Source organism: Palaemon carinicauda, chromosome 23, assembly GCF_036898095.1.
Source record: "Palaemon carinicauda isolate YSFRI2023 chromosome 23, ASM3689809v2, whole genome shotgun sequence".
In the NCBI taxonomy this organism is placed as follows: Eukaryota; Metazoa; Arthropoda; class Malacostraca; order Decapoda; family Palaemonidae; genus Palaemon; species Palaemon carinicauda.
This window is the reverse complement of record NC_090747.1, coordinates 105,060,506-105,073,208: the sequence shown is the minus strand read 5'-3', so window position 1 is coordinate 105,073,208 and position 12,703 is coordinate 105,060,506. Positions and strand designations below refer to the sequence as shown.

The window sequence follows — 12,703 nt, the reverse complement described above, 5'->3', positions numbered from 1 at the left end:
ATCATGCATTTTAGGGTGGAGTGTTTAATTAGTAAGCAAATCAATTTTAGGAAAAAATAATTATTCTAGTTAATTTCATTTAATTACATCAATATTGGGATACGGGCATTGAGAATGAAAATTAAACCTTATTTTGTAAGTTGCTGAAAATTAGAATTAACGTTATTTTAATAATTCTTATCTACGTTCTTCCTATACGAAAACATGAATGAACGGCCTTCATAGTTCGTGAGCAGAGGTCTAGTCATTCATAATTTTTCTAGATCAGGCATTATAACTATTCTTTATAAAATGGTATTTAGCTTTGATCAAAGTTACTATCAATGAATTGAAAAGTATAAAACCCTAAAGGATGGAATTTGTCTGAAATTAGAACACATTGCTAGTGGCAAACAAAGAACATTCCTTAAGCAATAGAAATATTTGGTGTCATACATTATACAAGATTGAACAGTTTATTGATTTGCCACCGAGTAACACGAGCAAACAAATCACGGAACAGTCCTCGTTACCACAGTAAACATTTTATGTTCACAATATAATGGGGTAATGGCGTCTTTAAATGCAAATCAGGAATTTGGGTCTTCCAGTCTGAACAGATATTTAGAATTTCAGCTAACTTATTTATTAGGCATCCGAAAGACTGAATATATTAAGGCTTTCAGGAGGAAACTGAAGACTTAATTGCCTTCTAAATGTTTCGATATTGTGGATTTGACAATAAACGAACAATATACGATGTAAAATAATGAATGCCTTGGAATATATATGATAAAATTAATTACTAAAGGTTCTGTAGAGAAGAGAGTAGGGTTCCCCTGCTGTATAAGACCAGAAAAGCAGGCCTTGAAGTAAACTAAGTAAAGTTATTAAGAGAGCTCTCTATTGAATGGATAAATGCATTTACATATACTTTTTTTTCAATTTGAAAACAATTTTGAATAAGAATAGAGATAATTTTGTTGGGAAAATAGTTATTTTTCCTAGTGACCACATCAACGTAAATATCAAAGAAAGGCCATTTTGACAGGTTTGAAAATAAACTGGACAAGTCTATATTAGAGAAATCATATAGGAAATAAATTATGCTGATATGTCGATCTACAAACAAATCTTAAATAAAAATAAATAACAATTTTATTTAAAGTTCCCGCTGATTGACGTCACAGTGACGTCATTTTGGTTATTTTCGTGAGGATTGGGGGGGGGGGGGTATCGGACACAGGGTTGCCAGGTTTTCTGAAAAAAGGCCAACTTCTACTCAACAGAAGCTTTAAAAGGCCAACCGATTAGTAGAAAAAGGCAAAATTTATAGTATTTAAGACCCGCCTTTTTTTCATATTACTAAAGGCCAACCAATTTTCTTAAAAAGGGCCAAATTTGAGTTTTTTGGGGGTCTGAAAAAATGCCAAACTGGCAACCCTGATCGGACACAGTCGCTTATTATTCCTTTCAGTACAGTACATGCTAAGGTAGTGAATGCACTCAAGACTTTCGAACGCTTCAAATTCATTTGACAACGCTTAATTCGACTCCATTCTTCGCCACAGTGTATGCCAGTTATCACCGCCATCTCCCGCGACGCCATAAAAGTGAAAATACGGGAAAAAAGCGAAAGGAAACGAGTGAAAATGAGGACTTAAAATTGTCCTGTGTGTGAATCCTTCAGTTACCCCCTCCTCCAACCTCCCCACCTCCCCCCGTCGAATGTCAACATATCCGCAGTGCTAATTATTTTCTCCCACTAGAGCAGTCAGCTGAGATGTATCTATTGTATTTTGCCTTGCAACCAGGCTAGTAGATAGAGATTGATAGATAGATATATAAAATAGACAGGTACAATGCTGCATTGTTTTGGCCTGACGCGCTTGTTGATCTAGTATGTCACAAGCATTTTGGCTTTTGCGGTAATGGCTAGAGAGATTATAAGATTTGCTTTTAGATTACCGTAAAATATTTGATTTATTAAACTCGCGTTTTACTTGTCATTATGGATGTGGAACGCTCCTACCACGCATTATGCTCTGAGCATTCGATAAAACGTATTTTCCCACTCGTAGGCCTCCTGCCTGACCTGAAGGTCACGACCTAATTAAATCCTAAAACAGGTCAATTAAAGCTTTATCCTAAAGTCCATAAGGCTTAAAGAATTTATTCCATCATGTGGTACCTGTTCGTCCTGACCTTAGCTTTGAGGTCACTTACGACCTCTTGGGCCTTGGAGAGGTCAGGTGAGACCTCCTGCAACCGGACCAGGCAGGTCCTGACTGGGTCGTGGGGCATCATCACCGATGGACCCGGCAAGTACCCGGAGGCGTCCCATTGCCAGTGGCTTATCAAAGGTTAGTTTTTTTTTTTTTTTTTTTTTTTAGGTTTTTCCGTTTTCTATTACCTAGGTTACTTTTTTTTTTTCGTAATACCAATTTCTCAAAGCGATTATCAAAAATGTACAATACACCTATAATTTCACCTTACAGTACAGTATTCCCATTTTTATAGCCGTAAAAGATAGTTTTTATTTAAAACTTTACCTATAGGCCCACCATTCTGTAAATGATCGATTGAATTTGGGTTTTTAATAGCCGAAGGTTGGGTTGAATTTTTTATTTCAATTCTAAAGATTGAAATAGATTTTGTTATTACGTTCAGCTCTAAAAATTTCACTTGTTTGAATGTTGAATTATTACTTCTTCCTTAGTTTGGACAAAATTTTGAATTTAAATTGTTAACTGCTGGAATTGATTCTAATTTTTTTATTTGGATAAAATTTTTAATTATATAATTGTCTAAATGTTGAATTGAATTTTTGAGCCTTTGTATATCTTAGGCCAGTTCCTCTCACATGCATAGAAAATGGGTAGAAGAGACTCTTTAGCTATGGTGAGCAGCTCTTCTAGGAGAAGGACACTTCAAAATCAAATCATTGTTCTCTAGTCTTGAGTAGTGCCATAGCCTCTGTACCATGGTCTTCCACTGTTTTAGGTTAGAGTTCTCTTTCTTGAGGGTACACTTAGGCACACTATTCTATGTGATTTCTCTTCCTCTTGTTTTGTTAAAGATTTATAGTTTATATTGGAAATATTTATTTTAATGTTATTACTCATCTTAAAATATTTTATTTTTCTTTGTTTCATTTCCTCACTGGGCTATTTTCCCTGTTGGGGCCCATGGGCTTATAGCATCTTGCTTTTCCAACTAGGGTTGTAGCTTAGCAAGTAATAATAATGATAATAATTTCTAGTTCGTTAAACGTTGCCACTGTACCACAAAATATGTCTTTTTCTGCAAAAGCTCCACACAAGATCACCTAACCTAAAGTTCCCCACCTAACCTAACCTACAAGCAGTGTCCCTTTACTTGAATAATGTGGGGCTAATGTCCCCTTGCTACCCCCCCCCCCCCACGTTGCCGTATTCTTAGCTGGCCGTCAACGTACATGCAGGTGGCCGCTATCATACATACACCCCGGAAATTTAAGAATTTTGAATTTCTTTTGTTTAGAGGGTTTATCAAAATTTCAATTTGTATTTAAACAGTATTGGATAATTTGTTTTCATGTTTACTTAAATTGAAGGCCGGGAAATTTTTATTGTTTACAGTGCTGTTTCTTTAGCGACTTAATTTCCCATATTATTTAATATTATTATTGGCAGACATTTAAAATCTTCAATCACGTTTGTTTTCAACATCACGTAACCTTATTGAAGCCTAATGTGTATTTTTCAAAGTTTTAGACATTTCAAAATTCTAGAAGTAATGATTGATAGACCATATTTTAAGAAGGGAATAAAACACAAGGTTGCATACTAACCTAAGGTTCCCCATCTGAACTAATTGGTTTCATTAAAGTAAGGTTACAGTAAAGTTTCAGCGTATGAAACTTAATTTGTGGTTAACTACAGCACAATAATTGTTCAGTGGCTACTTTCCTCTTGGTAAGGGTAGAAGAGAGTCTTTAGCTATGGTAAGCAGCTCTTCTAGGAGAAGGACACTCTAAAATCAAACCAGTTTTCTCTAGACTTGGGTAGTGCCATAGCCTCTCTACCATGGTCTTCCACTGTCTTGGGTTAGATTTCTCTTGCTTGAGGGTACACTCAGGCACGCTGTTCTATCTAATTTCTCTCTTTCTTGTTTTGTTATAGATTTTATAGTTTATATAGGAAATATTTATTTTAATGTTGTTGCTATTCTCAAAATATTTTATTTTTCCTTTCCTCACTGAGCTATTTTCCCTGTTGGGGCCCCTGGGCTTATAGCATCCTGCTTTTTCAACTAGGGTTGTAGCTTAGCAAGTAATAATAATAATAACGGGGGAGGGTGGGCTGTGGCACCATAGCAGTGCCAACCAAACTCAGCTGAATCCCTCATTAGGCTTGGATGAGCTTGTTTGATGTCGGCTACCCCCCAAAATTAGGTTAAGTGCCTTGGTAAATTGATAGTACATTATTAGGCCATTGGCATTGACATAGCCTAATCAAATGGATAGATCTCTTCAATCAATTCTATAATCTTACTGGGTTTTGGGTTCAGGAAACCCAAAATTGTACGGAAAGCATGATTTATGAAAGCACGAATGCATGACTCGCAACTTGACTCCAAATGCATGATAACTGACTATATCTTACTCTAATACTTATAAGCTATATACAGTAGATATACACTTATAGAGAAGCAGCCTCACTTAAACTAGGAAGGAGAAAAGGATGCCTTTAAGATTTCAAACTTGAGGCAAACGCAAAGACAGGGTTTGGGTTAACTGGGAGTTGTCGAGCATAGGGATGGAAATAGGCTTATACAGTATTGCACACAGATGAAGACATTAAGAAATGGAGAGAAAATTTTGAACAACCATTGAATAATAGGTGCTATTATAGTATGCTATCTACCGTCGAATTTCTACTATAGTATGGTATCTACCACAAAGTATGTTATCTACCGTCAATGTTAATCCTCCTGTTTGATGAGGATTATCAAACAGATTACTTACCACCAGTATGTTATCCTCATTGGACTTTAATGATAGTTTAATAATATTTATTTGAAGGACAACATGGATGCATAATTATAAACAGTTTGTAGGTTAGGTTAGGTTAGATTAGGACATGGGTGCATAATTATAAGCAGTTTGTAAGTTGGGTTGAGTTAGGTTAGGTTATAAAGTCGGTATTGATCCTCCTTATTAGAGGCGGATTAGCAAGTAGACCGTATCCTTAGGGACTGATGGTGGGTATCATACTATAGTCAGAGAGGGGTGGTAGATAGCAAAATCGGCGGTAGATAGCATACTATAATAGCACCGAATAATAATAATGAGAAAGTTAAGGGAAGCACAAAGGGTGGAGGGGCTATTGATGGAGATACAGAATTCAGAAGTGAAGCGGGCAATTAGTAAAATGAAAAGTGGTGAAGCAACCTGGTCCATCAGATTTTCAAATTGAAATTATCCAGATACTAGCTGCAGAGGGGGAAGAATGGATGCTGGATTTATTAAGAGTAATACGGAAATAGGAAGTAATGCCTAAAGACAGGGAGTAGAGTTTAATGGTATGTATATTTAAGAAGAAATCCTGCTCTTATTAAAGGACAAGAGGTTTATACTAATGTAGGAATAGATATTTGTAAAGGCAGTATTGTAAAAAAACACCAAAATAGTACATGTGTACTGTACCGCTACAGTTGTGTGATGTACATATACAGTATCAGTATTCATTGTAAATGATACAGTTCATAAATGTTTACCTGCCGTATTAGGAATGATAATCATGAAAACTAGAAGCCAGATTAAAACAGGATAGAGGGTGCACTTATGTTAAAAAGTTTTTTCTGGGTCGATCTGTGACGGCCAGTGAAAAGGGTCCTTCTTTACACTTTTCTAATATAAATCTTCCAGATATACTAGAGAAAGATAAAAGCATGGAATGCAGAGGTTACAACCCTCGCGCGAGCACCTTGTTGGTGTCGTGTATTTAACAAGGGCGTGTGTAAACCACTATTCACAGGAAGTTTTATGATATACAGTAATTCCTCAGTTTATGAGTAATTCTGAATACAGTTGTAGCAATTCGGTGTAAGAGCACAAAATTTGATATCAGTATACAAGCTTTACACAGTATAGATCTATGAGCAAATATTTCCCTCCATATGAACACTTTTTGTGAACAAGTACTAACTAGAATAGCATGCATACCCATATGCCTTCCCCACACTGTTGTTTGTCGAGTCGCGATCGGTATTGTTCATCATAAAGACATTTTGTGCTGTGTTGTAAAGTTAACAGTATTGTTACAATGACCCCCCAATGTGATTAAAAAAGGCGCTAATAAGAAGAAAAAGCGTGCTGCTGGCCCGAAAATAAACAACTTTCGTAATTTTACATGCACAATTGATACAGTTACAATTCTGAACAATAAAGAGGATATCGAAGCATTAGGTGAAGCGAAATTGATGCTGTCATTGGCATATCAGTGGCAACACAATCTTAACACTGGAGGTTATCAGTTTATCTGGATTGACGAATAGTAGTTGGAAGGTGGTATGGTTACTGAAAATGCTTAGGAAAAAGCAATAGTATTGGAGCTTAACCCTTTTACCCCCAAAGGACGTACTGGTACATTTCACAAAACCCATCCCTTTACTACCATGGACGTACCGGTACGTCCTTGCAAAAAAATGCTATAAATTTTTTTTTTTTTTTATATTTTTGATGATTTTTTGAAAAAATTCAGGCATTTTCCAGGAGAATGAGATCAACCTGACCTCTCTATGACAAAAATTAAGGCTGTTAGAGCAATTAAAAAAAAATATACTGCAAAATGTGCTGGGGAAAAAAATAACCCCCTGGGGGTAAAGGGTTGGAAATTTCCAAATAGGGTTAATAAGGGGTTGTATCAAGAGAATGTGGAGATGATAACTGAGGAGGAGGAGGTGTTATGAATGTGGGAAAGCCTTCCAAATTTTATAAAAGATACAGTTTTGTTAGGGTGAGTACTGAAAATATTCAATGAGACCAATATTGCAATGTTGTATGTCCATGAAATTTTTAAAGAAAAAGGCAAAGCAATCGACTCTAGGTAGGTTGCTTGTCAAACCGAATATAAGAATGAAAAAAGAATGACCAAAGTGTCCAGAAAGCATAAATAAAGCGATGCATTTAGTAATATAGAACACCTTTATTTAGTTATAGTGGACCCCTTTCAAGAGAGAGAACTCCCAATATTTTACCTGAAGTTCTCATGAAGAGAGATTTTCCTTCCTCCTCCTCCCAGTCATAACTCTCCTCAGAGGTGAAGAGCAAGTTAATGTATTGATTTTTTGTTAGAGGTTAGAATTTGCTCGGGGTGAGTGTAGTTTATCGGGACAGGGCAATATCTTTCTTATTACTAGCCCAATCGTTTTTCTTTATGGGAAAGATGTGCTTTACTATGATCCGATATACCATATATGAAGTTATTTTATATTTTCTAAGTTCAGCCCAAGAAGGGGGTCTGGGGGCTTGACCCCGCTAGGGGTTGTGACAAGGGAACTACTAGGTTCGGTTAGGTTGGGTTTGTGGGGTTTGTATGATAGCAAAAGTGGTTGGGGGTTGCAGGGGGGTGTTAGCCCACCCGTTAGGTCATTAGGAAGGTAAGGACGCGGCTTGTAGGTTAGGTTAGTGGGCGGGAAGTTTGGGTTAGTTGTTGTCCAGTTTTCTTGGCGTGTCCCCATAAACTACAAAGGCTCCATTTGCTCTTTATATAACATTACAAACCTATAAAAAGGGGTGTGTATGTATTTATGGATGTGTGGAGTGATTTGAGTGAATTCTGCTCCTTGAACGGATTAAACTTGTAACTGAGATACTATTGTATTATGGTCCAGACTACCTCGTACTGTTTCCAAAACCCAGAAAAGTAATAGTCATATATCAGAGCAATCTGTAGTCCACTTGAAGTGTACAAGTAGGCCTCCTTCTTCAATAAACATGAGGGAAAAAGTTTACATTGGGCAATTTACTTAAATCATACAATCCTCTTCTTTTGTTAGCTGCTGCTTTTAACCCTTTTACCCCCAGGCTATTTGGAACTTTCCAACCCTTAACCCCCAGGGGTTATTTTTTTTTTTCAAGCACATTTTGCAGTATATTTTTTTCTAAATTGCTCTAACAGCCTTAATTTTCGTCATAGAGGTGTCAGGTTGGTCTCTTTCCCTTGAAAAATGCCTGAAGTTTCTCAAAAAGTTATCAAAAATATGCACACAAAAAATGTAAATAGCAGTTTTTTGCAAGGACGTACCAGTACGTCCAGGGGGGTAAAAGGGTTAAATCTTTGTTAATGACACCATCATGTCTAGATAGAGATAAGGGTCTTTCATATATAACTGACTGTGTTTCATATTAGTACCCCTGTGATATTGAAATTATACTCCTAATTGTTCTACTCTATCTGTTTTATGTATGATAGTTTTGAGAATGTTTCTAATCATTCGTTTTTATTTTTCAGCTTCTTCACCTGCCCAATTCATAACGCTGAATATTACAAGTATTCAGAGCGAGTGTTCATATGATCATATTTATGTGTATGATGGCAACACATACGATTCAGTTATGCTTGGAGTGTTCTCTGGTAGAACAATTCCACCTCTCGTGACAGCTAAATCTGGGTTTATGCTTATTCTACTGTACTCTGACACAAACTACGCGTTGGATGGATTCATTGCAGAATATTCTGTTACTGGTAGGTACAGTTGTGAACAGAATTATTGTGTACAGTATTCAGAAATGTATGTATGAACGAAACAAATGAAAGGTTTTGAATTTACGTAATCAAATATACTGAATGAAAGTGTTAGTGTATTGATAGAACTAGAAACTACTGTAGTGTGGTTTATGGTCCAAACAAGCATATCAGGAAGGCACAATTTGAGTTTTTTTTTTTACTTGTCCAATAATGAAGTAATTGAAATTGGAAATGGTAATGTCTTGGATGTTTTACAAACAGCTTTGGTATAAATTTTTCTATCACCTCATAGATGTTCATTTGAAGTACTTGATACTTTTGGAAGCCAAATGCTAAATATATTTGTAGCAACTATTGCCATTATTACAGAAAGAATAATGTAACAATGTTACTTTTTATCTACAGATTGCCCGCTAAATTGTTCAAGCCGAGGTCACTGTGAGAACCATAAATGTATCTGTCATGAACTATTCACTGGAGAAGGTTGTGAGTACCAGTACTGTCCAGAGAACTGTGGAATGTCTTCCAATCACGGCAACTGTTCCAAACCTTTAGCAACTCCTCGGGAGCCCAGACCTGCTCCCTACTGTCTTTGTAATGAGGGCTACTTAGGGGATGGCTGCTCGCTAGGCACTCACGACTCTGAAGGAAGCTCTTGGCACTGGTTGTGGCGAGGGGGACCTCCCTTCAGTGAAAGAACCAGTCACGCCAGTGTATATTTGCCACACCTTGATCGTTTGTACGTCTATGGAGGATACAACCTGAACCAGATATATGGTGATCTAATGGTATTTGACTTGGGCACCAGCTTATGGGTCAATGTCAGCGATCCATCTAGTCAAAGTCAGCTGAGCCGTCGCCTCAACGCACAACGATCTGCCAGGCTTAGAGGTTTGACCGAGCACCACATCATCACTAACAGCTCACTTCTTAAAAACTTAACCTTTTCAGTTAATGGCAACAACACTGTGAGTGTGAAAGTTAAGTCTCTCTCAAGCGAGCCAGTGAGGCTGAAACGCATGATAAGACCAAGTGAAGAACTCAATCACACTCCAGCGAGTCATAGCCTAAGAGGAATGACACCTGGGCCAAGATATGGCCACGTCATGGAGAGATTTGGCAAACACTTTGTCATGTACGGTGGAAAGTTGACATCAGGTAGGAATTAATTTCGAGCTAAGTAATTGGTTTAACTTCCGTCAGAATACTTAAAATACTAAAAATTAATGTCCATTCTACATGATTACATTTGCAGTGATACCGTGCATGATGCGGAAATTACTCTGATTGTATTCCTTTGTTTTCATTACATATAACCACAATTTTTACTTATGTATAATTGAATACTGTACATTATCTGTTAGCCATTACGTGTAATTTTTTACATGGATTACAAGGTTAAATTTTCCTCTGACTGTAGTTCCCAGTTGTCAATCACCTAATGATAAAATATTTTATCATGTTTCTCTGTCAGTCAGGATTTATATTGTAACATGATTTTCCAGGTGAAGTTAGCAATGAATTATGGTTGTATAACACAACATTGGATGAATGGAGACACCTAGAGGGGCGAGCGCAAATCAAGGATGAACCAGGTTCCGACGACGACATAAATTTTCCTCCAGGTCTCATGCATGCCAGTTTAACACTCGTTGATGAATCCTGGCTGTACCTCTTTGGAGGGAGTCTTCAGCACGGAGAATTTTCAAACGCCATGTACAGGATTAACCTTGATGGGGAAAGAGTGTGGGAAAAGGTTAGACCGTAGGAATCTATCCTATTCTTTTACAGTGTCCTTGACTTACAAAATTAATAGGTTTTAAGGAGCTGTAAGTCAGTCAAATTGTGTTAAATATTTGCCTAAGGTAGGCTTTACCTACCTCACATGCTTAGAATTGTCAGTTGCAAAGGTCAACAAATAGTCCTGTTGTGTATTGCAAATGGCGTCTTGCTTACTGCGTTAAATTATATTATATTTTTTTATTACAGTATTCCATTATGAAATTTTGATACAATATATTAACTTTATGATTTTAGTTTGTATATGCGAATGTATGTAAGGTGAGGACCTTCCTTTCCTTTCTGTTTAGCGTTTAACTTTAGTAGGAATTGCGCTTACTTTACTCGCCACTGAGTGCTTTTATTTCAAACTTTTTTTCCAGGTTATTGTACTCGGTGGAAATGAACTGGATGTCCGTTTAGTAGGTCATTCGACGGTGTTTCACACTGCTTCCAGATCTCTGCTAGTGTATGGTGGTATTCGAGTTGACATAGCCAGGTGAGTGTCGGCACCTGCAAATTTTTTTGCAGATAAACAGTATAATACTGTACTTGCATGACATGCCTGATTATATATAATTATCACAAAGGACTTAAATATATGATATACATTGATATATAGGTCCTTGAATCTTTTTTAATTATTCAGTTTTCTGGTAATTGGTATTCATCTCAGTGTTGAATACTGACAGGCAATCTATAGATAAAGAATTAAGCATTTTTCTAGAGCTCGGTCATGCAGTTTAAACATCTGATTTTTCTCAGGTTTTCCAAGTTGTCGGACAGTCTGTTGGCATTTGACGTGGACAAACGATACTGGTCCCGGATCAATTATCCTAAGCTGCATAATAGCCAGATGTCTCGTATTCCACTAGAGCGGGCGTTTCATACTGCGCTTATTGCTGGTGAGGTTTTTATTCTCCTATCATTTAATACACATTCAAGTTTGTCCATGATTTCCATTGCCTACATTTAGTGATTAAGTGCATTCTAATAAATATTTCAGTATGCTGTATATTTTATTTCTTTAATGATGATGATCAAATATTTTCTAGGGCGATTAAAAGGACAGAACTTCTGATTACATTTTTAGAAGTTCCATTGTTTTAAGCATTTGAAATGAACTCGTTTGAATTTGAAAAAGAATGGTTAGAAATTCCATATGGGGAGCACCTTATAGGATGGTTTTCCCATCATTGACCCCTTTATTTATCTTTTCAACTTCTACATAGCTTTACAGTATGTTCGGTCCCTTTTACCTTGTAAATTACATTGGTACCCATTCTAATTTTTTTTGTTTTTTCAAACAGGAAACTACATGGTAGTTTTTGGGGGATATATGCACAAACACAAGGAAGAAGAAAAGTGCTATGATGATCAAGTGTATATATACCACTTAGGCTGCCACGTGTGGATGTCTCACCAGCTCACGTCACCTAGTGTTTCATGTATGTTAATGATACATCAGTTAAATGCATAATGTCATTGGTCTTCTTTCTCTGGAAAATTACCCAAGAATAGACTTTTTTTTTTTTTTTTTTTTTTTTTTCTTTAAACGTGACTGAAGATGTATCTAGATAATGGTCTGGTTTTAGGGTTCTTTAAAGTGAGGACTAACTGGTAGTGTACCCACTCTAGTTATTTTTCATTTTCATGTTTAACTTCAATTTTAAACCTTTTTTTAATGTTGTATGTTATATCTGATAAAAAAATCCATTTTCCTTACAGTGCAATGATAGTAGATTACGATGATTGATGCAGAATATTCTTCCACAAAATATTTTAATTTTCTTGGACCTGGGAAATGTTACAGAATATCTTGCAAAATTATCATCCTAAAGATTCTATTGTATAACTAATCGAGTTTTCATTCCACGAATACGAAACTGGTATCGATATTTAATTATGGTAGATCTGTTCTTTTTTAGTATTAAGGGTAAGTGTAGGTCACGACAAAACATCCAAAACTTAACTCGTCTATCACGTAGTTGGGATTTGTACGAGTTTAGGGCATTTCTTAACCAAGTAAAAAAGAATATGGTAGGAATCAAGCTTAACCCTTTTACCCCTAGGCTATTTGGAAATTTCCAACCTAGCACATTTTGCAGAATATTTTTTTCAAATTGCTCTAACAGCCTTAATTTTTGTCATAGAGAGGTCAGGTTGGTCTCATTCTCTTGGAAAATGCCTGAATTTTCTCAAAAAATTAT

The 12,703-nt window shown here is 36.4% G+C and overlaps 1 protein-coding gene across 1 annotated transcript in view; it reads left to right on the top strand.

Annotated features, from left to right (window-relative positions):
* The first annotated feature begins 1,449 nt into the window (after window positions 1-1,449).
* Window positions 1,450-12,703, top strand: part of Megf8 (multiple EGF like domains 8) — a 32,689-nt gene continuing 21,435 nt past the window's right edge. The window contains exons 1-7 of the mRNA XM_068347362.1: window positions 1,450-2,342; window positions 8,478-8,711; window positions 9,120-9,872; window positions 10,220-10,470; window positions 10,877-10,992; window positions 11,259-11,398; window positions 11,804-11,941. Coding sequence (XP_068203463.1) covers window positions 2,162-2,342; window positions 8,478-8,711; window positions 9,120-9,872; window positions 10,220-10,470; window positions 10,877-10,992; window positions 11,259-11,398; window positions 11,804-11,941 — 1,813 coding nt within the window. The 5' untranslated portion in view covers window positions 1,450-2,161. The remainder of the gene's footprint in view (window positions 2,343-8,477; window positions 8,712-9,119; window positions 9,873-10,219; window positions 10,471-10,876; window positions 10,993-11,258; window positions 11,399-11,803; window positions 11,942-12,703) is intronic.